Source organism: Chiloscyllium plagiosum, chromosome 13 (assembly GCF_004010195.1).
Source record: "Chiloscyllium plagiosum isolate BGI_BamShark_2017 chromosome 13, ASM401019v2, whole genome shotgun sequence".
Classification (NCBI taxonomy): Eukaryota; Metazoa; Chordata; class Chondrichthyes; order Orectolobiformes; family Hemiscylliidae; genus Chiloscyllium; species Chiloscyllium plagiosum.
The window spans coordinates 60246783-60272742 of record NC_057722.1 but is presented as its reverse complement, the minus strand read 5'-3'; the positions used below and the strand labels follow the sequence as shown (position 1 = coordinate 60272742).

At 41.8% G+C, this 25960-nt stretch overlaps 1 protein-coding gene across 1 annotated transcript; it reads right to left on the bottom strand.

Annotated features, from left to right (window-relative positions):
- Positions 1-1611: 1611 nt before the first annotated feature.
- LOC122556109 (scavenger receptor cysteine-rich type 1 protein M130-like) lies at positions 1612-21041 on the bottom strand. Its single transcript, XM_043702570.1, has 8 exons — positions 20722-21041; positions 18146-18460; positions 14466-14540; positions 12991-13296; positions 12391-12522; positions 3123-3209; positions 2953-3036; positions 1612-1747 (listed from the first exon to the last, which is right to left on the bottom strand). Exons 3-8 carry the CDS (start codon positions 14521-14523, stop codon positions 1692-1694), a joined length of 723 nt encoding a protein of 240 aa, XP_043558505.1. The 5' UTR covers positions 14524-14540; positions 18146-18460; positions 20722-21041; the 3' UTR covers positions 1612-1691.
- Between the last annotated feature and the right edge of the window lie 4919 nt (positions 21042-25960).

Below are 25960 nucleotides of genomic sequence, written 5' to 3'. Positions count from 1 at the left end.
TAAAAGTACAATTTTTATTTTGTTTGTCATTCACTCAGTCTCATTTCGTAATAATTATTAAATTGCATCTTCATGATCTGCAATTGTACATGTTGACGTTGATGTATTTCCCTTACTAAACCTTGTTTTGCCCCAAAATACCATAAAGGAATAAAGCTCCCATATGTTTAAGATACATATTTCTTTCAGGAATGAATAATGAATAAGAATTTGTCCTTACACAGCTAGCATTCAAAGTTGTTCAAAGTCTTAAAGCTAATGTTACGACATGGCAATGAGCCCTCCTGTTAATTAAACTAAACACCCTGAAAATCTCAGCTCACCTTGTAATCTGTTAAAACATGAGGGACAGAGAACTCCCAAATTCCACTATTTAAAGAAAATAATATCAGTTTATTCTCTAACTCTAAAGGTGAACATTAAACAACAACTATTCACAGCTCTAAGCCCCCCCCACCACCCGCCTTTCACTTAACTGCTTTTTACCTGCCTCCAACTTGAGAAAAATATGACATTAACTTATTAAAATGACATCAACTTATTTTCAAAACCACACAACGGCTGCCGTCTTCTGTGTCTTTCTTCTTCTGACTGAAGATCTCCCTGAGTTTTCTTCTTTCTTTTTACTGAGATTATGCTTCATTTGAAAAGGTACCTTTGGTAGAGAGCGTTTCCTCATGGATCTGTGTTGATGGCAGTTGCTCTATCCATTTTTCAAAACGCCTGCATTTTTCTATTCCCAACATTGGTTTGATGTTGGCAAAACAATACATTCAAACTTGATTAGGTTTTAGTATACTGGGACATACTTTTAACTAAGTTTGTGAAAATATTTGTAGCTCGGGTGCTCATTGTTGTGGTTCTGTTCGCCGAGCTGGGAATTTGTGTTGCAGACGTTTCATCCCCTGTCTAGGTGACATCCTCAGTGCTTGGGACCCTTCTGTGATCTTTCCTCCGGCATTTGTAGTGGTTTGAAATGCCGCTTCCGGTTGTCAGTTCCAGCTGTCCGTTGCAGTGGCCGGTATATTGGGTAGAAGCACATTGACCTGGACCCAATATACCGGCCACTGCAACGGACAGCTGGAACTGACAACTGGAAGCGGCAGATTCAAACCACTACAAATGCCGGAGGAAAGATCACAGAAGTGCTTCACGGGATGCTCCCAAGCACTGAGGATGTCACCTACACAGGGGATGAAACGTCTGCAACACAAATTCCCAGCTGGGCGAACAGAACCACAATACTTTTAGCTAATTGGTTACATTCAAATTGTTGTCAAAACACCAATATCCATTTCACAGCCAAATGTTGCATATTTTAAATTTTCTGAGACAACCATCTATTCACATCACACAGGTGCTTTTAAGCTCTTAGTTCAGAACAGCTTTCACTCTCTTTCTTAAAGGTACAGTACAACTTCATAACTCCAAAAATCCACATATTTGGAAAAGATTGATAGATTGCTCTCCTGCATAGAACTGAATTAGACTTAGTATGCTCAATACGAAAGATCACAATTAATTTCCTACTGCATTCATTTAACTATTTTACAACAAGTTGCAACATGTCATCATAGTAACATTACAAATTAAGTTGAATAACGAAACATAATTAACCAATGTGAGATATTTTGTCACACATTTTTCCTCAGTAAGGCCAGTGGTGAAAGTCATCACAGCTCCTTCTCAAATTATTGAAGGTCATCATATTCTCTTCCAAATTCAGCATCTAATGAAGTAAATGAATCTAGAAAATGAAAATGAGCTTTTGTAATGAACTTATTATTTTCAAGTTAAGCCCTAAAATAATCAGTATATTTTTCTGACATTTTATGAATCCAGTGCAGTGCCAATTGGTTTATTATCAATTAGATTTTTTTTAGATTACTTACAATGTGGGAACAGGCCCTTTGGCCCAACAAGTCCACACCGACTCGCTGAAACGCAACCCACCTAGATCCATTCCCCTACATTTACCCCTGCCCCTTACACTACGGGCAATTTAACATGGTCAATTCACCTAACCTGCACATGTTTGGACTGTGGGAGGAAACCGGAGCACCCGGAGGAAACCCACGCAGACATGGGGGGAATGTGCAAACTCCACGCAGTCAGTCGCCTGAGACTGGAATTAATATTACTCCATGTATTCATTCAGTTATCACCACCTTGACAAGCTATTATAACTATTTTAAATGAGAGCCCCAGTTACTGTGTGTTGTTGATTCCTCAGAAACCTACTAAATGTTTTAGAATAAAGTGATTTATATTTAAAACTGGACATGGCTTAAAGCAAGATGCATGGCAAAAGGACTTTTCCGTTGATTTAAAAAAAATGCTTAATTTCTATTTCTGTTTGCTGAGGACATTATCAATTTGTGTCTTTTACCATTAGCAATACTTCAAACAGCTTTAATAAATGTCATATAATGATACAGAATTTGACCATGAAGCCACTACGTTTCTTTTTTTCTCTTCTTAACACTGAACAGAAGGATACTTGGAACATTTACACTTATATTGAATCTGTGGTAATTCTATCTATTTTGTTAAATGTCCAGAAAGTATTTCTGCATTCTTTCATCCAAAAAAATGCACTTTCAACTGCATAGTCCTAAAATTACCATATCAATTATCTAAAAATGATTTTGTATGATGTCCATCACAATGCATACAAAATTTGGGGTAAAATCATTCTTATAACTGCGGAGGGCTACAATAACGAGTCACTATCTCTTGAACCATACTGGCAGTATACTCCACTTGGAAGATGCAACTTGAGTTAACATTCATATGTTACATAATATTCATAGTAACTAATGATTCCAAAGTAAGACAAAAGACTCTTGCTAATCTGGGAGTTTAACAATGAGGAGTTTATTGTATTTTATCTTACTCTCAATTGCAGATTAGTAATGGAATGGTGCAAGAGTGGGATGAAAATTGGCCTACCTTGCATATGTATATCATCACATTCCTGTAACTCGCTTCCTGTATAATATTCCAGCTTGTCCAGTGAAATATTGGAGTGTACATTTACACATGGAAAACATTGGAAACTTAAAATTAACATTGCATTTAAAAATAAAGGTATCAAGTGTATAAATCTTAAAGATAACTACCTGGGCCTGTATCAAGGTTGTGAATGTCAATCTCTTCATAAACAGGGTCAGGAAAGCTACGAGGAGAATATTGTGTCTTTTTCTTGCCTGTGGAATGAAGAACAGCAGATTATACACGGACATGTGTCGAGGGTTATATCTATTACTAAAACCTGCTTTTCACCTTCCATCTTTCTTTATCCTGCAAATTAGCAGTTATTGAATTTTTGTATAACATTTTAAATTATATTTGCTGAACACGAAAGGATGCTATGCCCTCAAGAAATCTCTGCATCTGTCCATCAATTTGTATTGTCTTGGCAATGAAGTGGAAATGTTCATGAAAGCCAAGGTCATATTGAAAACAGCAATATGGCTAAACCTTGTAAAAACCACAGCCTGCTGCAACTGCAGACCCAGGCTCCATGAGCAATGTTCTTAAAATGATAAGAGCTGAAAAATGTGTTGCTGGAAAAGGGCAGCAGGTCAGGCAGCATCAAAGGAGCAGGAGAATTGACGTTTCGGGCATAAGCCCTTCTTTAACCCTCTTAAAATGACAATCCAAGGCTTTGTACTGTGGCTATAATATTCAGTAACTTTGAATCTCTTCAATGCAAATCACTGATCAGGAACATTTCTCATGCTCTATGAGTAAAATCAGAATTTCTTTCATTGCAGAAAATCAGAGTTCAACCTAATATTGAGTCAGGAATGTGACAGAATAATCTCCACTTGCTTGAAAGGACACAAATCCAACAACACTCAAGAAGAATGTTGTTGGAACTGCAGACAGGTAACAGTGTCTCAACTTCACATTGAGGACACATACCATTGCATTATCTGGCTCTACTACCATGCTAAATGGGATGAGCAACTGAAGGCAAGATATCCATGAGGCACTCCAGGCCATTAGCAACAGCAGAACTGTACTTCAATATAATCTGCAACCTCATTGCTCAGTACGTCCCTAATTCTACTAATACCATAAAGGCAATTGGTCAACTCTTGTTTAAATGAAGAATACAGGATGGCATGCCAGGAGCAACATCATGAACAGGCGACTTGCTGAAGTGACCTAACAAGCTGACTGATTTCAAAAAGCAAAGGCAGCAAATGATAAATAGGCCGAAGAAATTCCAAGCCATCAGTTCTGATCTAAACTGATCTAAGTACTGCCAAAACCAGTGGTGATTAGTGATCGATAACTGAAAAAATCACTGGAGGATAAGGCCCTACAAATATTTCCATGCTCAATAACATGGAAACAGTGCAAAAGATTACACTGAAGTATTTGCAACCAGAAGCACTGCCTAATTCATCCAAGTTGGTTTCCTACAGAGCTCCCCACAGTTACAGATGCCAGTTTTCAGCTAATCTGATTCACTTCAGTAGATATTTTAAAAGAATGGTGAAAGGCATTGCCACTTAAAAGATGAAGGACCTTGAGAAAATGCCAGCAATAGTATTGAAAATGTGTACTCCAGCACTTGCCACACCCCTAGCAAAGGTATTCCGATATAGTTAAAGCAATGGAAAGTTGAAAATTGCCCCAAAGTTGTCTTGTGTAAAAATAAAGAAAGAGGAATCCAACTTGGCCAATTACCACCTCATCAGTCTTTTCTTGATCATGAGGAAAATGATAGAAAGTGTCATCAACAGTGCTATCAAGCTGCACTTTCTTAGCAATAATCTGCTCACTGACACAGAGTTTGTGTCCCACCAGATTTAGATCCTGACCTCGTGACAGCCTTAGTTCTCACATCAAGCTCATCTTTGACTGAATGTGGAATCATGGAGCCCTCGCAAAACAAGATTCACTGGAACTCAGGAGGAAAATTGTCCATTGGTTCGAGTCATAAAACATGGAATCATAGGAAGATAGTTGTGCTTGTTTGAGATCAGTTATCTCACCAGGAATTCCTCAGGGTAGTATTCTTGGTCCAACCATTTTCAGCTGCTTCATTAATGAACAGCATCTCATCCAGACTCACCACCCTCACACAAACACAGTAATACCACATTTATCATGTTTAATCCACCTTGCCTCCAGATCTCTGAACATGGAGGGCAATTTAGGATGGTTAAGCCACCTAACCTGCACATCTTTGGATAGTGGGAGAAAAGCCGAGTACGCAGATGAAACCCATGCAGACGCTCATGCCACTGCTATGCTCTTGGGCCTAGCAACATCACATAGATGGCAGCAATTCAAGAAAGCAGCACAACACAACCTTGTTCAGGTTTAATAAGGATTTGCAGTAAATCTTTGTCCGGGTAGTGACTCCCAGAAATAATTATGAATTTTCAAAAAGAGTATCAACATCACCCAGACCATGAAGGCTTTTTGGTTTGCATGCCACCTATCATCTTCAACATCTGCCTTACTCACCACCAAAAAAAAGAGTCTCATCAGTGTGTACTATTGACACAATGTGCTGGAGTAATTTATCAAGGCTTCTTCAAGAGCACCTTGCAAACTCTTAACCTCTATCATCATCTGGAAGGACAAAGATGGCAGACATTTTGGAGCACCATCACCTGCACGGTGTCCTTTAGCCAGACATCCTCCACACTCTTCTGATACCAATATTAATACTCCACTATCATCGGTTAAAACTCCCTTACCAGTAACAGTGTGGTTGCCTTGACAGCACATAAATGGCAGCATTTCAAATAAGCGGTTCACTGTCACTAACCCCTGGGCTTCCTGGGATGGACAACAAATGATGGCTGAGCCAGTGAAGTGCACAACCTATGAATGAGTTTTATTTTGAAAAAGTCTAATTCACTTTTGGAAATGAGAAGTTGATTAATTTGACAGATTAACTGTTAGAGTGGATTTGTGCATGAATATTTACTCACAGTTTCATTTCTCTGGATATTCCATGATTCACAGCCCATTCAAACATATTAAACACTGATCAAAATTCATAAAATCATCCAAATCATTTCTGAAGAGCAAGAGGCTGTTTGATTAGATTAGATTAGATTACTTACAGTGTGGAAACAGGCCCTTCTGCCCAACAAGTCCACACCGCCCCGCCGAAGCGCAACACACCCATACCCTTACATTTACCCCTTACCTAACACTATGGGCAATTTAGCATGGCCAATTCACCTGACCTGCACATCTTTGGACTGTGGGAGGAAACCGGAGCACCTGGAGGAAACCCACGCAGACATGGGGAGAATGTGCAAACTCCACACAGTCAGTCGCCTGAGTCGGGAATTGAACCCGGGTCTCTGGCGCTGTGAGGCAGCAGTGCTAGCCACTGTGCCACCGTGCCGCCCTATGTAGTCCCTATGTAGTCCTAAAAGCAGCTACACTGCTTCAGGTTATACAGTCCAGGTTAATATAGTTTACGTATGTAGAGTCAGAGAGTCATTGAAATGTAAGCACGGAAACAGACCCTTCGGACTAACTCATCCAGACCATAGAACAATATAGCACAGAACAGGCCTTTCAGCCCTCGAGGTTGCGCCAACCTGTGAACTAATCTAAGCCCATCCCCCTACACTATGCCAGCATCATTCATATGCTTACCCAAGGACTGTTTAAATGCCCTTAACCTGGCTGAGTTAACTACATTGACAGGCAGGGCACTTCACGCCCTTACCACTGAGTAAAGAACCTGCCTCTGACATCTGTCTTAAATCTATCACCCCTCACTTTGTAGCTATTCCCCATCGTACAAACTAACACCATCATCCTAGGAAAAAGACTCTTACTGTCTACCCTATCTAATCCTCTGATCATCTTGTATGTCTCTGTTAAGTCCCCTCTTAGCCTTCTTCTCTCCTATGACAACAGATCCAAGTCCCTCAGCCATTCCTGATGCGACCTTCCCTCTAGACCCGGCAACATCCCAGTAAAATCTACTCTGCACCGTTTCAGTGCTTCCAGATCCTTCCTGTAATGGGGCGACCAGAACTTTATACAATATTCCAAGTGATGCCGCACTACCGTTTTGTACAGTTGCAGCATGACATCATGGCTCCGGAACTCAATCCCTCTCCCCATAAAACCTGACATACCACATGCCTTCTTAACAGCACTAACAACCTGGGTGGCAACTTTCAGGGATCTATGTACATCGACACAAAGATCCCTCTACACATCCACAGTACCAAGAATCATTCCATTGACCCAGTATTCTGCCTTCCTGTTATTCTTCCCGAAGTGAATCACCTCACATCTATCTGCACTGAACTCTATTTGTCCCCTCTCAGCCCAATTCTGCAATTAATCCAAGTCCCTCTGCAACCTTCAACATTCTTCCGCACTGTCCACTACTCCATCGACTTTAGTGTCATCTGCAAACTTATCCCATCCACCTCTGCCTGTGCCTAAGTCATTTACAAAATTGACAAACAGCAATTGTCCCAAAACAGATCCTTGTGGCACACCACCAGTAAGCAAACCCCAGGCTGAATACTTTCCATCAACCACCACTCGCTGCCTTCTTCCAGAAAGCCAGCTTCTAATCCAAATTGCTAAATCACCCTCAATCCCATGCCTCCGCATTTCCTCCAACAGCCTACCACGTGGAACCTTATCAAAAGCTTTACTGAAGTCCATGTGCACCATATCAGCTGCTGTACCCTCATCCACCTGCTTGGTCACCTTCTCAAAAAACTTATGAGACACTACCTGCCCTTGATAAAACCATGTTGACTATATCCAATTAAATTGTTGCTTGCTAAATGATTATAAATCCTATCTCTTATAATCCTTTCCAAAACCTTTCCTACAACACAAGTAAGGCTCACTGGTCTATAATTACCTGGGTCATCTCTACTGCCCTTCTTGAAAAAGGACACAATGTTTGCAATCCTCCAGTCCATTGATACTAAACCTGTAGACAATGACAACTCAAAGAACAAGGCCAAAGGCTCCGCTATCTCCTCCCTAGCTTCCCAGAGAATCCGCAGATAAATCCCATTTGGCCCAGGGGACTTATCTCCTTTCACACTTTCTAGAATTGATAACACCTCCTCCTTACTAACCTCAACCCTTTCTAGTCTAATAGTCCATATCTCAGTCTTCTCCTCTACAAGATTCTCCTTTCCATGAGTGAAAACACATCACAAATATTCATTTAGCACCTCTCCAACCTCCACACGGTCCACACAGATCTTCCCACTTCTGTCTTTGACAGGTCGAATTCCCACACTGGTCACCCTTTTATTCTTCACATACCTATACAGAGCTTTAGGGTTCTCCTTTATTCTACCTTTTAAAGTCTGCTCATGTTCCCTCTTTGATCTTCTGAACTCTCTCTTTAAATCCTTCCTAGCTAAATGTTCATCACCTCATCTGCACCATCTCATCTCAATGTCACATAAGCCTTCCTCTTCCACTTAACAAAATATATAATTTCTTTAGTAAACCACTGTTTCCTTACCTTATCACTTCCTCCCTGTTTGACAGGGACATACCTATCATGGACACCCAATATCTATTCCTTAAACCGGCTCCACATTTTCATTGTCCCCACTTTGCTACCCCATTCTATGTCTCCTAAGTCTTGCCTAATTGCATTATAAATGCCCTTCCCCCAACTATAACTCCTGCCCTGTGGCATGTGCCTATCCCTTTCCATCACTAAACTAAAGATCACAAAATTATGGTAACTCTCCATAGTGCTCATCTACCACTAAATCAAACACCTGGCCTGGTTCAGTACCAAGTACTAGATCCAGTTTGGCCTCCCCTCTTGTCGGCCCTTCGACATACTGTGTCAGGAAACCCATCTGCACACATTGGACAAAACCGATCGATCCGATGTATTGGAGTTATAGCACTTCCACCGCCTCATGCTTCCACAAGGAGGTTGAACAGTTCAACTTTACCAATACTTTCCACCCTGACCTCAAGTTCACCTGGACCATCTCGGCAACATCCCTCCCCTTCCTGGATCTCTTCATCACCGTCTCTGGCGACCGACCAACCACAGACTCCCACAGCTACAAGCCCACTGACTCCCACAGCTACCTAGACTACACCTACTCCCACCTTACCTCCTGTAAAAACACCATCCCTTATTCCCAATTCATCCACTTCCACTGCATACCACCTCAGAAAGTCCTAGATGGCCTCCTTCTTCCAAGATTGCAACTTCCCTTTCCACATGGTTGACGATCTCCTCCACTTCATGCACCACCATCCTTGAATACCACCCCTCCCAAAACAAGAAGGACGGAATGCTCCTGTTTGTCACCTTCCACCCCACCAACCTCCGCATCCAATGCATTATCCTCTGCCACTTCTGCACAGATCCCACCACCATCAGCATCACCCCTGTCAGCATTCCAAAAAGACCATTCCCTCCGCGACTCCCTCGTCAGGTCCACCCCCCCTCCCCACCAGCCCACACCGCACTCCTGGCACCTTTCCCTGCCACCGCAGGAAGTACAAACACTGCACCCACACCACTCCCATCATCTCTGTCCAAGGCCCCAAGGGATCCTTCCACATCCATCAGAAATTCACCTGTACCTCTACCAATGTCATCTCCTGCATCTGTTGCACCTGGTGTGGTCTCCTCTACCTCGGGGAGACAGGACACCTCTTGCAGATTGTTTCAGAGAATATCTCTGGGACAGCCGCACCCACCAACCCCACTGCCCTATGGCTGGACACTTCAACTCCCCCTCTCACTGCATCAAGGACACGCAGATCCTGTGCCTCCTCCCACACCAAACCATTACTACCAGACGTTTGGAGGAGGAACGCCTCATAATTCAGCCTTGGGACCCTAAAACCCCACAGGATAAATGTGGATTTCAACAGCTTCCTCATTCCCCCCGCCCCCACATTATCCGAATCCCAAGCCTCCAACTCGGCACTGCCCTCCAGACCATCCATCACTCTCCCCTATGACCTATCACATTCTCCCCCACCTTCATCTACCTATCATTTTCCCAGCTACCCACCCCTCCAACACCCCCCCAGCCATTTATGTCTCAGCCTCTTTCCTGATGAAGGGCTTATGTCCGAAACATCAATTCTCCTGCTCCTTGGATGCTGCCTAACCTGCTGTGCTTTTCCAGCACCACACTCTCAACACGTGAAGCATTTCCAGTCAATGTTGGGGAAGTTAAAGTCCCCTTTAATGACCACCTGTTTCTTTTACTCCAACCCAGAATCATTACACCAATCCTCTCCCCCACATCCTTGGAATTTTGCGGAGGCCTATAAAAGACTCCCAGCAGTGTGGATGTCTCCTCTCTGCTTTCTAGCCTTAGCCCATACCACCTCAGTAGACGAGTCCTCATCAAAAGTTCTTTCAGCCACCATTATACTGTCCTTGGCTAACAAAGTCACACCTCCCCCACTTTTACCACTTTCCCCGATCTTAATGAATGATCTAAACTCTGGAACCTGCAGCATCCATTCCTGACCCTGCTCTATCCATGCCTCCGAATTGACCATGACATTGAAGTCTCAGGTACCTATCCATGCTGCAAGCTCATCTACTTTATTCCGGATGCTCCTGGCATTGAAGTAGACACACTTCAAACCAGCTTGCTGTCTGCCAGCACACTCCAGTGACTGTGAAATCCTGTCCATGTCCTCCCTACTCTCATCCTCCTGTGCACTGGAACTACACTACAGGGTCCCATCATGCTGCTGAGCTAGTTTAAACCCACACGAATAGCACTAGCAAATTTCCCACCCAGGATATTAGTACCCCTCTGGTTCAAGTGAAGACCATCCTGTTTGTAGAGGTCCCACCTACCCCAGAATGAGGCTCAATTATCCATGTACCTGAAATCCTCCCTCTTGCACCATCCCTGCAGCCACGTGTTCAGCTGATATCTCTCCCTGTTCCTCACCTTGCTATCATGTGGCACAGGTAACAAACCAGAGATAACAACTCTTTGTTCGAGCTCTCAGCTTCCACCCACTCCCTGAAATCCTGCCTTACCTCCCTATCCCTCTTTCTACCTATATCGTTGGTAAGTATGTGGACCATGACTTGGGGCTGGTCTGAGGGAAAAAAAACCTCACTTATGTAGCTGAGGAGAAAATAAAAGTCCCTCCTTTCCCTGAAAGCTGTAATCTCCAATGTCAGATGTGAAGATTTAAATAAGTGACATCTTTCCCGGCAGGCCCGTGGTCCAAGCACCAGCTCTTCCTGTTGCTGAAAACAGAAATGGAGGGCTCCGATGCTTGAGGTAAGGTTTTAAAGATTTAAATTGAATTATACCAACCAGATGTCCTAAATTAATCTAATCCAATTTGCCAGCATTTGGCCAATATGCCTGTAAACACTTCCTATTCATTTATCCATCCAGATGCATTTTAAATGTAGTAATTGTACCAGTCTCCATCACCCTCTGGCAGCTCATTTCATACATGCACCACCATCTGTGTGAAAAAGTTGCCCCTTAGCTCCCCTTTAAATCTTTCCCCTCTCAACTTAAACCAATGCCTTCTAGTTCTGGACTCACCCACCCCAGGGAGAAGGCCTTATCTAATTACACTATCCATGCTCCTCATTATTTTATAAACCTCTCTAAGGTTACCCTTCAGCCTCTGATGCTCCAGGAAAAATAGCCCCAGCCTATTGAGCTTCTTCCTGCAACTCAAACCCTCCAAACCTAGCAACATCCTTGTAAATCTTTTCTGAACCTTTTGAGATTCCTCATCCACTATATCCATGCTCTTTATTGCTGAATTACATCAATTTAATCTCCTTTAAGCCTCCTCTATGAAAGAAGTAATTGCTATATAATCAAACACTATCCAATCTTTGCTCACAACAAAAAGTGTGTAAACTTTTCTGATAGGAAACTAAATATTAAAGCTGTTTGTCTTGCACTCATCTGAACGACAATGCAAGAAACATGACATTTGCAAAACAAAGTTGTTTTTAAGATGGCCAATGTCTGCTGTATTCTGATAGCAATGCCCTGACCAATCCTAATTTACTTGAATGATCTGAGTACTAAAATGGACAATTAACTGTACCACTTGCCTCATTTCTGTGCCAATTATGCTCTCACCAACCAGCACCCTCTTCTCATGCTGTATAAAATGCTGTCTCTCTTTTTCAATTTGATTTCGCATCAACTCATGCTGATGAGTGCTAGATAAATGTCTGGTCTCCTTTCAGCAGCATTTAGCTAAAATTCTCCAATTTGTGTAACATCATTGCAGATTGTCTCTGTAACTAACATGATCATATCTTTCTTGCAAACTGTCAGAGTTGTATAATGAAAAGATTAGCAGGAATCAACCATAATATTTATGGGCAGGGCTTTTAATGTTGAATTAACCAACCTTTCTGGAAGCTTCTTTGTAATTCTGCAGCCAAAGCAAGTGACACAGCAATCAAAAGGGTCCCAAAAATACAAGGGATGATAAAAATCGGGGGTCTCTGCTGGTTGAAGGACTCTGTGAATTTTTGATAGCCTGAAAGCAAAAACATTTAATAATAACACAAAGTAAAATGGCCTCATGCATTTCATTTACGAACAGATACACCAACAGTGTGCAGGAGCAATGAAAACTTACAAAGGCAGTAATATGAAGGTTGAGGCATATATTAAAGGTTAACGTTGGCATGTAGAGAGTTGGCAAAGTAATGAGAAACCTGCAAATGATACATGAACTGATTGGTGGCAAATAATGCTCAGTCTAGGTATGCATTCAGTGACACTGTTTCGACTTAAGATTGGTGGATTAGAGTATATTCTAATTAAACAAATTATGGAGACAGTGAAAGGATTGTAATTGGTGATACACACAATGCAACAATTGGAGCATTCTAAGGGTTGTAGTACAATTTTAGATTACAGAGAGAAGACAAATAAGAGCATTGAGTGTTTTGAATGCAAGAATGAGTGCGTTAAAATCAAGATTCAATTTAAAATGGCATACCAGAACAAATCAAATTGACATCTTCTTTATGTTCACAGTCATGATTGGCCATTACTGACAATTGGCAGTCCCACAGGAATAATTCACTCCCCTTGCATTTAATTTCATCAATCCATATTGCGCCATTTCCTCTTTCAAATAGCACCTCTTTCGGAGCTGACATTGGATGACCACAGTTTAACTGTCTACAGACGACAGCAGCAACCTGCTTATCCCAGGAATCATCACAAACCGTTCCCCATATACCATTGAAGAATATTTCAACTCTTCCAGAACAATTATTAAATCCCGCAGCCAGCCGCAATTCTGCAGAAACAAAACGTTACATCTGAGAATTTGAGCTGTTTTAACTCGCAATTGAATATAATTACTTTATTTTGGTTGCCTTGTTCAGAATGAAAAAAAAAACAGAATGACACAGTCTGTCCCATTTACAAAATGGCTGCAGTAACTCACCAAACCTCCTTCAACAGCTTTTTCGATACACGAAACCTCCGACTCAAAGGTAAACACGGTCACTATATGCATGGGAGGACCAGCAGCTGCAATGTCACTGCAATCTAGACCTCATCTAGATTTTCACCTTTTTTCATTTTGTCTTTATTGTCACTCAATCAAAGTCACCTACATTCCCTTCAGAGCAGAACTGTGAGTGTTCCTACATCCCAAGGAGTGCTGTGGATCATGAAAGCAGACCATCACCCCACTCTCGTGAGGATGTAGGGACAAGTGATAAATTCAGGATTAGTCAGTAACAGCCAGGTCTCATAACCAATTTTTTAAAACAAAAAAAATCACACAGGTCTGGAATAATTTGCTGCAATATAAAGTATAAATTAATGAGCTAATTTCGTTTTTAATAATGTTTAAAAAAACAGAGTTTAAAACATGGAAATGGCACCATATTCATTTACATTAAGCCTAAGTGTAACTGAAAGTGCGACATTCAGTTATGCAGAACTTTGCCAAATTCCAAAAGGTTTCAATGACTCCTAAAAGGAACAATGTGTTAATTCCAATGTGAAATATTGAGTAGATGCGGACTGACAGCTGATGCTGTGTTTGCTTGTTCAGATTCTTTTCACCAATATTTTTCCCCAGGATTAATCATTCTACCCTTTCTCAGATTCTTTTCACCAATATTTTTCCCCAGGATTAATCATTCTACCCTTTCCATTAATTTGCAATATCAAATTATCAAGTTTTTAATGGCTACTACAACCAATCCTGATGGAGTGAAACCTACTGGCATAAAGACAATCGCGCAGTGGACATAACTCCGACAAGTGCACTTGTTACTGTACTTTAAATAATTGGTATTAATCATGCAAAATAATTCATATTAGCGGTGTAAAAGTTGAGGTGATGGATAGATTGTAAAGAATGTCTTTGGTATTGACTTCTGAAATTCCACAAAGAAACAAAAACAGGAATCCGACTGCAGAACATTTAATCACATGCATGTTAATAATTACCAAAGTTTTCTGAAACTCGTTCAGTTTTGCTCTTCTTCATATCTCCCTTATTAATCATTTCCCTTGGTCTTCGTTCTAAAAAAGAAACATTCAATTACTTCAGCAACAACTTGTTTGTACAGCATATTAAGTGTCCCAAGCCACTTCACTGCATCATCTTAAAACAAAATCTAACATGGGAGAGGCGCAAAGGAGATGTTGGGTCAGAAGATAAAAGTCATGGTCAATCATGGTTAAAATTTAAGGAGGATTGTAAGTGATGTACAGCTGTCGGGAGGTGTAGTGAATGAATTATGAATCTGAGAATCGAAACAATTGAAGATAGCTCTGTGAATTGTGCAGCAACTATAATTGGAAATGCCCAAGAGACCAGGCTTAGAGGATGGCAGGTACTTTGGAGAGTTATGGGGTAGAAGGAATTCATAAAAACAAGGAGTTGTTAAGCCATGAAAAGAATTATTAATTGGGGTTAAAATTTTAAAACAAATTGGTGTTTGATCAAAAAGACATGCAGCTGTGACAGCAAAGGCTTTATCTGCACACGGACAATAAAAAATGTGCATAATCTCAAATTTATGAATGATAGAAATATTAAAACATTTGTGAAATATTTCAAGAGAAATTGGTTCCATTTGCAGTTCTCACCTGAACAGATGATTCCAACATCCTCCCCATGGTTACAGTTGTGTTCACCCATGGTAAGGATGGACATTGCCACAGGAATGTATCCTGCAACCGACAGCTCACATCATCGAGCCAGATCTGTCCAGAACCGCTTCCAAATGTAATAGCGCTTTCCACAGATTGGGCAGATCCACAGCTGAGCTGGTTACAAACAACTTCTGCTTCCGCCTTTCTAAAGGAATCAACACAAACAGTCCCCCAGGTCCCATTGTAGAAAACTTCGACTCTGCCCTGACAGGGGTTCGCTCCATCCTGCAGCCTAACAGCTCTGTGGTCTATAGAAGAAAGAGTGAATTTAAATCTGAAACAAAAGCAGATATTGCTGGTGAAACTCAGCAGGTCTGGCAGCATTTGTAGGAAGAAACCAGGGTTAGTGTTCCAAGTCCAGTGACTTGATCAGAACTGATAATATGTGTGAAAAACTGACAGTTATGCTGAAAAAGAGGTTGGGAAGGGAGTAGGGGAAAGCAGAGATAATCGCCTAGATCAAGATGGAGATCAGAGAGAGAGAGAGAGAGGGGTATGAAAGGGATAATTGAACACGGGATTATGGATGGCAAGCCAGGAGCAAAGATAACCTAATCAAGGGATAATGAGGACAGCAGAGAATGGACAGGCTGTGCTAAAAGTAAACTACGCAATGTGATAATAGGCCTGTGAGTGGGTGAAAATCAGTTGACTGTGCTAAAAGCAATCCCATGTCATAACAGGACTGGGTGTGGAGATGGATAAAAAAGATAGAGGGGTGGAATCAGGCTGTAAAGTTATTGACAACAAAAACAGAAATTACTGAAAAAGCTCAGCAGTTCTGGCAGCATTTGTGAAGAGAAATCAGAGTTAATTTTTTGGGTATGGTGACCCTCCCTCAGAAGGGACCCAAAACCTGAAATAGACCTGAAACGTTAACTCTGATTTCTCTTCACAGATTCTGCCAGACCTGCTGAGGTCTGAGCTTTTCCAGCAACTTTTGTTTCTGTTTCTGATTTACAGCGTCCACCATTCATTTGGTTTTGTGAAGTTGTTAAACTTGATATTGATTCCCAGTGATTGTAAGATCTGCAAGTGGAAAATGAGATAAAAATGTGGAGGCTTGCTGGAACAGTGCTGCTGGGCTGTGACAGAAATGTTGGTGTAGGAACATGGTGATGTGTTGAAGTGGTCGGCAACCGGAAGCTCTGGATAATTTTTATGGACAGAACGCAGGTGTTCTGTGAAGTGGTCACCCAATTTGCATTTCATCTCCACAGTATACAGGAGACCACGATGTGAACAGTGACTGCAGAAGACTAGATTGAATGAATTACAGGTAAACCACTGCCTAACCTACAAGGTATATCTTAGGTCCTTGGATGGTGAGGAGGGAGTAGGTAAACAGGCGGATGTTACACCATCTGTGATTGCATAGGAAGCTGACATGGGAACTTGAGGAGATGCTGAGAATTAAGGAGGCGTGGACCAGAGTGTCCCAGACGGAATGGTCTCTGCAGATTGCTGACAAATAACTGAAGGTGAATATGTACCTGTTGGTGGCAAACTATTGGAGTTGATGGAAATGGCAGTTTACAATCCTTTGGAAGCAGTCCGGTGGGGTGGTACGTGAGGGCAGGGGGACACTATCTTATTTGTGGGAGGGAAGAAAAAACGTGAGGGCAGATGTTCAGGAGTGCAATGGACATAGGTAAGGACCCTGTTGGCCACAATAGCAGGGATACTTTGATGGAGGATAAAAGTGGGCATTTCCGAGACCCCTTCCGCCCAAGGTGTCATCATCACAACAGATTTCTTGGAGCTGGAGAAACTGAGAGAATGGGTTGTAGTCCTAACAAGAAGAAGTGTGTGAGAACATATAGTCCAGCTAACTGTGACAGCTGGTTGGTTTATAATGAATATTGGTAGCCAACCTGTCCCCAGTAATGGAAAACAGGGTTGTCAAGAAAGGGAAATGAGGTATCAGAGTTTAACCCAGATGAAGTTGACAGCAGCGCAGAAATTTTACAACAAAATTGACAGTTTTTTCCAGTTCAGAGTGAGAGAAAGAAGCAGCATTGATGATATCATCAATTTTTCAGAGAAAGAGTTGTGAGGGGGCCATGTAAAACCTGAACAAGGAATGTTCAAAATACCTGACAAAGAGACAGGGAGAACTGGGGCCTATAATGGTATCCATGGCCACACCATTGTTCCGAATAAAGTGAGAGGAGTTAAAGAAGACATTGTACAAAGTGAGGATGAGCTCGGCAAGGTGGGCAAGGGTGATGGTGGAGGCTCAACATCATGTCTAGCCCATGACTCATTGAGGTGGCGGCACAGAGAGATAAAATTAAGGCCTTTGGCAAGGACAGAATGTTTCACGTCGAACTTTAAACTTCATTGGCTGTTAATTCTATTGTGCATAGTTAAAGAAGACATTGTACAAAGTAAGGATGAGCTCGGCAAGGTGGGCAAGGGTGATGGTGGAGGCTCAACATCATGTCTAGCCCATAACTCATTGAGGTGGCGGCACAGAGAGATAAAATTAAGGCCTTTGGCAAGGACAGAATGTTTCACGTCGAACTTTAAACTTCATTGGCTGTTAATTCTATTGTGTATTTGAAACATCAGGCTTTCTGTTCAAAACTAATGACTTTTTTCAAAAAGATCCAAGAACCAGCCTAAAAGAATAATTATAGGGTCATAGAGTCATAGAGATGTACAGCATGGAAACAGACCCTTCGGTCCAACCCTATCCATGCCGACCAGATATCCCAATCCAATCTAGTCCCACCTGCCAACACTAAAAATATGTGATTTAGAATCTGTTCCACTGTCTCTCCTACTTTCCATTATACACAATGTTTTTGGTGGGTAAATTCATGGCTTTTCCCATTAATGACAGCATTAGGGAAAAAAGGGTTAAAAATCAGTTATCACCAGGACAACATATGAATGTGAACCCATGCAGAGAATTGTTAAAAGCCTTCTGTTTGACAGAGTGAATATTTGAAAGGGCATGTTACCTGAGCAGATAACTCCAGCATCTTCTTTATGATTGCAGTCGCTTTCACTCCACCGCCCCACCAGACATTCCCACAGAACAGAATCATTCAAGCTGCAGTTCACATTGTCTAACCAAATAGGTCCCAGGCCTGGACCAAACCAACTGGAAACTGTTGCATTTAGAGCTTGTCCACACTTCAGTTGGTTGCAGACAGCTTGGGCATCTGCTAAATCCCAAGAATCATCACACACAGTCCCCCAACTTCCATTGTAGTAAAGCTCCACTCTTCCAGCACAGCGACTTCCACCATCGACCAATCTTAACTGAATATGATCTGAAAGACAAATAATAGTATCAAACATTTTCTTGTCCAGATTACAGTTCTTGTGTATACGTAACGGATTTGTTGCAAACATATATCCCATTTCTCATTTTTCGCATGCAATGATCAGTTTGTTCCATTTATGTGTTATGCTTGTTTTTCCCTAATATCAATTCAGATTTTTAATCAGTAAAGGCATCAAGGGTTATGGTTATAAGGCAGAAAAATGGAGTTGAGGATTATCAGATCAACCATGATCACATTCAATAGTGCATTTGATGGGCTGAGTGGCATATATCTGCTCCTTTGTCCACATTCAAAATGAAAATGACCTGCCAAGAATTATCAACTACAGCCCCTCACATTACAAATAATCATGAGTATTAAAGGAAAATGTAAAATGACAAAAACTATGATTTTAATATGTAGAGCTCAACTCCATTTGAACCTTGTTGAAAAATGATGGTCTACAACTTTTAAAATCCAGTCTCTTTACGAAGGCATTACAGTGTTTTCAGCGTTTTTGTCAATCTCTAGCTGCAAGTTAATATTGATTAGCTAGTTAGGTTGTACCAAAGATATTGTCATTAACTCAATCGGTGTTGAAATTCAAAATGGTCAGGCTATACATGTTTTAAGTACAAATTGCTTTTGATATAAGGATTGCTTGTTCCCTTGTTTCCTTTTAGTTTTATTGAAGACTACAACAGAGAAAAAGGGCCTTTCAGCCCATCAAGTCTTTTGCAGTTAAGATGCACGCACCTGACTGTTCTAATCAACTTATGGCACTTGGTCCACAGCTATTTCCTGATGAAGGTCTGATGCCTGAAATGTCAATTCGCCTGCTCTTCGGATGCTGTGCTTTTCCAGCAACATATTGTCAACTCTGATCTCCAGCATCTGCAGTCCTCACTTTCCCCACAGCTATTTATGCCTTGACATCACAAATGCATCTAAATACATCTTAAATATTACGAGGGTTTATAGACATACCACACTGAGATAGAATCTCTACACAGTGGTTCAGTGGTTAGGTCCCAGGTTCGATTCTAGCCTCGGGCAACTGTCTGTGTGGAGTTTGCACATTCTCCCCGTGTCTGTGTGGGTTAGGCCAGGTGACTTGGCCATGCTAAATTGCCCATAGGTTAGGTGCATTAGTCAGAGGGAAATGGGTCTAGGTAGGTTACTCTTCGGAGGGTCTTGTTGGGCTGAAGGGCCTGTTTCCACACTGTAGGGAATCTAATTTTAAAAATTTCCAGTGTGGAAGCAGGCCATTCGACCCATTCCGTCCACAACTCTAAAGAGCATCCCACCCCGATCCTACAGTCTCGTCATTTTGGGCAATTTAGCAATCCAGGGAAGAAACCCACGCAGACACTGGGAGAATGTACAAGCAGACAGTCGCCTGAGGGTGGAAACGATCCAGGATCGCTCTGCTATGAGGCAGCAGTGTTACTACTTAGCCAACTTGAGTGAATTTCAGACTCCCACAACCCTTTGAGTGAAAAGTTTTTCCTCACATCCCCTCTCAACCTTCTGCCCCTTCCCCTTCCCTTAAACCTATGCCCCGGATCAATGATTCCTCTATCAAGGGCAAAATGGTTCTTTCTGTCTAATCTAGCTATGCCCTTTATAACTTTATACTGTACACCTCCAACATTCCCTTCTCAGACTCCTCTGCTCCAAAGAACCTAATCTCAGACAATGAGGGCGGTGTGGTTCCCTGCTGATCGAAATAGACCAGAATCTTACCCGGCTGGGGAGGATGATGTACCGTTACAATTAAATATTAAACCATCATCTGCGTATCCAAGCCAGTGTCGGAAACGACTACAATCCCGTGTACACTGGAGACTCACAGTGATCTTCAATCTACCGACCTTACCGGAATAGGGAGAGAGCTCAGAAACCCTTACCAATATGAGTACAATGGAAAGGAAAATCCACGAGAAAAAGCTATTAACCTCTCTTTGCACACTTCATAACCATTGCAGGACAGTTACAGCACAGAAACAACCCATTCGAACGAACACTGCTATTCGAATTCAGGCCTCATTATCTAAACTGATCACCCTTTTTGTTTAGCTCTTCATCTGCGCACCTACTTTCCCATTTCACGACACAATGGACAGACCTATCCGGTCTATGTCGCTCTAGACACCCTCTGGGAAAGGAGTTGCTCCTGAATATTACATTAGTTTTATTTTTTACTCTTTTTCCGATAGCTGGCAGCAGGACATTGGTTAGATCTGAGGATATAAAGAAGGTCGTACCAGAGCACACCACTCCCACGTCATCTCCAATTGATGACTGCTCCGATTTTGTAAAACTGCAATTCCAAAGGAAGGGTTCACTTCCGTTGCACCTGACATTACTGATCCAGGTCGGTCCGATGCCTTTCCCAAACTTCAAGTGGTTGTAAATGCTTATTGCAGAGCCACATTTCAGCTGTCTGCACACCACTTCTGCTTTATTGAAATTCCACTGAGTGTCAGTCACTCTCCCCCAGACACCGTCATAATAAACCTCTACACGGCCTTCGCAAATGCTCTCTCCGTTCGCCAATCGTAACTGCCAATCTTCACCTGTAAGAATGCAATTTTATAATCAACGTTCATGCAATGTTTCAAAAAGACATAAATTATGACCATTAGTCTCATTGTGCGATTTATCTATTCTCTCAATTAATGAGTAGAAAATAGAAAGCAGACAAAGAAAGTAGCCAGCATTTGAAATGTTGAGATCGTCAGGAAGATTAATGATCTCCTATGCTCAGAAGAACAAGGTCTTTATGAGTGCACAAAATAAAAGGATGCATGCTGTCACTTGCACTATTTTATACTCTTTCAAGGGTCGCTGGAAAGGCCTGGTGACAGTTTGTGACTTCCTTGAATCTCTACAATCTTATTCTGCAGGTCAAGACATAACTCTTTCAGGGAGTGAGTTCCAGGACCTGAAGGAGTACGATAGTGCTGGAAAGTTGGTATCTTACCAAATAAGTGTGGTGTCCCAGTTGAAAGGAAATTTGTTGGTGCAGGTGTTCCCTTGCTTCTGTTGTCTTTAATCTCACCAATGATAAACAACTCAGAAGTTGTTGTCATAGAGCCATACAAGCACAGAAACAGACACTTCGGTCCATCTCTTCCATGCTAACCAGATGAAATCTCCTAATCTAGTCCCATTTGCCAGCACTTGGCCCACATCCCTTTAAACTGTTCCTGTTCATATACCCATCCAGATACCTTTTAATGCTGTAATTGTACCAACCTCCATCACTTATCCTGGCAGCTCATTCCAAACACACACCACCCTCTGTGTGAAAAAGTTGCCCCTTAGGTCTCTTTTATATCTTTCCCCTCTCCGTTTAAACCTATACCCTCTAGTTCTGGACTACCCCACCCTAGGTAAAAGACCTTATCTATTTATCCTATCCATGCCCCTCATTATTTTATAAACCTCTATAAGGTCACCCCTCAGCCTCTGACACTCCAGGGAAAACAGCCTCACCCTATTCAGCCTCTCCCGATAGCTCAAATTCTCAAACACTGGCAACATCCTTGTAAATCTTTTTGAACCCTTTCAAGTTTCACAACATCTTTCCGACAGGAAGGAGATCAGAAATGCACATAATATTCCAAAAATGGCCCCACCAATGCCCTGTACAGCCGCAACAAGTCCTCCCAACTTCTCTACTCAAAGCTCTGCCCAACAAAGGAAAGTACATCAAACACCTTGTTCACTATCCCATCTATCTGTGACGCTACTTTCAAGGAACTATGAACCTGCACTCCAAGGTCTCATTGTTCAGCTACATTCCCCAGGAACTTACCATTAAGTGCACATGTCCTGCTCTGATTTGCCTTTCCAAAATGTAGCACCTTGTGTTTATCGAAATTAAACTCTACCTGCCACTTCTCAGCTCATTGTCCCACCTGATCAAGATCGATGGGGCTTTGATGAATTGTTACAGTGAATCTTTGATTTAACAGATATATTCTAAATTTATCTGATTTAGCACCTGGTTAGTTGCATATCTTGACTGAAGGCGCCCTCTCAAGATGGGGGTTCATCTCCACAAGATCATTCGATATAAAAGCAGAAATAGGCCATTTGGCCCATTGAGTGCCGTCATTGGATTGTGGCCGATATGTTTCTCAACTATGTTCTCTTGTATTCTCCACATAACCCTGTCTTAAATCAACTCAATACCTGGTCCTCCTCAGCCCAATGCAGCAATGGGTTTCACAGAGTCATCACCCTCTGGTTGAAGAAATTCCTCCTCATCTCAATTCTAAAGGGTGGTCTCTTCACTCCGAGGCAGTGCCCTCAAGTCCTCGTCTCTCCTATGGATGGAAACATCTTCTCCATGTGCTCTGCATTCAGGCTTCTCAGTATTCTGTAAGTTTCAATTCGATCACTCTTTGTCCTTATAGACTGCTTTAAGTTCACGCCTCGACTCCTCAATCATTCCACATATGACAAGCCCTTCATCCTTTGATCATTCTTGTCAACATTGTCTGGATCCCCTCAAGGCCACCACATTCATCCTTAGATATCGGGTCCAAAACTATTGGTAATTTTATAAATGCAGTCTGACTACAGTCTCATTACATCCTCAGCTGTACATCTCCACTCTTGTATTCTAGCTCTCTTGAAATGAATGGCAACATTGCATTTACTGCTAACGGAATCTGAATGTTAACCCAAAAAGAATCCTGGACTAGGACAATCAAATCCCTTTGTGTTTCAGATTTCCAAAGTCTTTCCCTATTTAGAAAATAATCTCTGCCTTTATTCATTTCCACCAAATTTCTTAACCTCAACTTTTCAACATTATATTCCATTTACCACTTTTTTGTCCACTGTCTGAGCCTCCCCTGTTCTCTCAACATGGCCAGTCCCTCCACCTATCTTTGTGTCATCTGAAAACTGAGCAACAATGCCCTCAGTTTCTTAAGCTAGATCATTAATGTATAACATGAATAGTTGTCCCAACATGGACCACTGCAGAACTCCACTAGTCATCAGCTGTCATCCTCAGAAAAACTCCTTTATCCCTACACTCTGCCTGCTGCCAATCAGACAATCCTCTATCCGTGCTAGTATCGTCCCCCTCACACCAGGAGCTCTTATATTATTTCACAGCTTCCTGTGCAACACCTTGCCAAAAGTGTTTTGGAAATCCACTATTGCATTCACTGGCTCTCCTTTGTCTAACTTGCTCATTACCTCCTCAAAGAATTCGAACTGATTTGCCAGGCATGACCTCTCCTTGATAAAACTGTGCTGACTCAGCCTTATTTTAATATACACTTTTAAATACATTGCAACCTCATCTTTAATAATAGACTCTAAATGTTTACCAATGACCAAGATCAGACTAACCAGACGAAAGTTTCCTTTCTTCTGCCTCCCTCCTTTCTTAAATCAGAGTGTTAAATTAGCCTTTTTTCCAGTCGTCAGGGACTCTCCCTGACTCCAGTGATTTCTAAACGTTCACCACCAATGCCTGAACAATGTCCTCAGCAATATCCTTGAGAACTCTGGGGTATAGTCTTTCTGGTCCAGATGATTTATCCACCTTCAGACATTTCAGCTTCTCACCACATTCTCCTTAGTGATGGTCTCTGCACTCTGCCCCCTGACTCATTTGAAGTTCTGGTATACTGCTGGTGTCTTGCACTGTGATATATGATGCAGAGTACCTATTCAAATCCTCCACCATCTCTTTGCTTCATCCTCCCCTTAGCATCTTTCCTCTTTCTTGGGATGAATTTCTGCTGTGCCTCCAGAATTTCCCCCAAAATTCCTCCCATTCTTGCTCCTCTGACTTCTTCCTCATGTCTTAGTGGTTTCCTTACTCAATTGGAAAACTGATACATCTGATGCAATCCTCTCCCTCTAAAACTGTGAGGTGAATGCTGTCATATTATGTGGCAGAAAATTAATCAGGAGAAAGAAACAACATTTTCAAAAGCCCACTGGGGGGCTCCTTCACCTTTAGATCCCTCATCAAGATTACCATATTACACATTACTAAATCTGGAGTTGCCTGTTCCTTAGTGGGCTCAACCACAAGCTATTCCAAAAAGCCATCTCACAGACATTCACAAATACCATTTCTTGAGATTCACTACCAATCTGATTTCCCCAGTATACCTGCATATTGAAGTCCCTCACAATTATTGTAATAATGCCTTTTTTACATGCCTTTTCTATCTCCTGATTAATTTTCTGCCCCACATCATGACAATTGTTTGGAGGCCTTGGCCCAGTCCCAATCAGAGACTTTTTTTCCTCTCCTCCACACATACATATTCTACCCATCTGACTCCATTTCATTTATTGCTGGGGCAATTTTGTTTCTGAGGAACAAGGAAACTCCACCCCCTCTGCCCACCTACTTCTCCTTTTAATGCAATGAGTAACCTTGCATATTTAGTTCCTAGCCCGAATCTGTTTGCAGCCACATCTCTGTGATGCCCACAATATCGTACCTGCTATTTCCAATCTGCACAACATGGTCATTTCACTTGTTTCATGTACTGAGTGCATTTAAGTACAAGATACTCAGTCCTGCCGCCCTTCTCATAGTTATCTCTTTATCTTGTGCTTGACGTTGGATTCTTGACCCTTTCCATATTCTCTGTCCTAATATTTGTTCTGGAAACTTGAATAATCTTTGATGATTTGCCATTCACCATTTTTAATTATTTCCATAATTTCCATACAACTGATTACCCTCACTACATGTATTTGGTTGAAAGACCTATCCGCAGACTTAGTTAGGCAATTGGCCAGGATGCCTGACCCATTGTGGTTCAGGTGGAGACTGACTGATCATAACAGCTTCCTCCTTCCCCAGTACTCGTGCTGTTGTCCAACAGATTTAGATCTATTTCTCCAAAAAATTACAACAAAAAAATGTAGACATTGACATTTCTGTCGCATGTAAAAGTCCACATATGTCACAGGCAACAGATGAATAAATTAGTGCACTGAGGACCAATTTCAACAAGTTTATATGTTTTCAGTACGAACTAAGGTTTTTTTGGAACATCTCACCTTTATTGTAACCATTGCACTCATTCATTTCATATTCTAAATATCCAGGAGACCAAATTGAATTGACTGATATTTGACCTCTGGGACTCTAGGAAGATGCCAAAATGGGTGATCTTCTGGGCACTCCTGGTCATACATGCTTGCACAGGTGTCAGCATTGTCCTTTACTGTGGTAAACTGAGCACATCCATTATTGTCACAGAGTCTCAGAGTCATAGAGATGTGCAGCACAGAAACAGATCCTTCCATCCAACTCGTCCAAGCCAACCAGATATTCCAAACCAATCTAGTCCCACATGTCAGCACCCGGTCCATATCCCTCCAAACCCTTCCTATCCAGATGCCTTTTGAATGTTGCAATTGTATGAGCCTCCACCACCTCCTCTGGCAGCTCATACACGTACCACCATCTGTGTGAAAAAGTTGCCCCTTAGGTGTCTTTTATGT

Excerpts from the sequence above, each read along its gene's own strand:
- LOC122556109 (XM_043702570.1), bottom strand. The coding sequence starts at position 14,523 with ATGATTAATAAGGGAGATATGAAGAAGAGCAAAACTGAACGAGTTTCA. Across the intron at positions 13,297-14,465 it reads ACGAGTTTCAGAAAACTTTG|AATTGCGGCTGGCTGCGGGA; the intron begins GTAATTATTAAC and ends TTGTTTCTGCAG. Across the intron at positions 12,523-12,990 it reads TGTCAATTTGATTTGTTCTG|GCTATCAAAAATTCACAGAG; the intron begins GTATGCCATTTT and ends TTTTGCTTTCAG.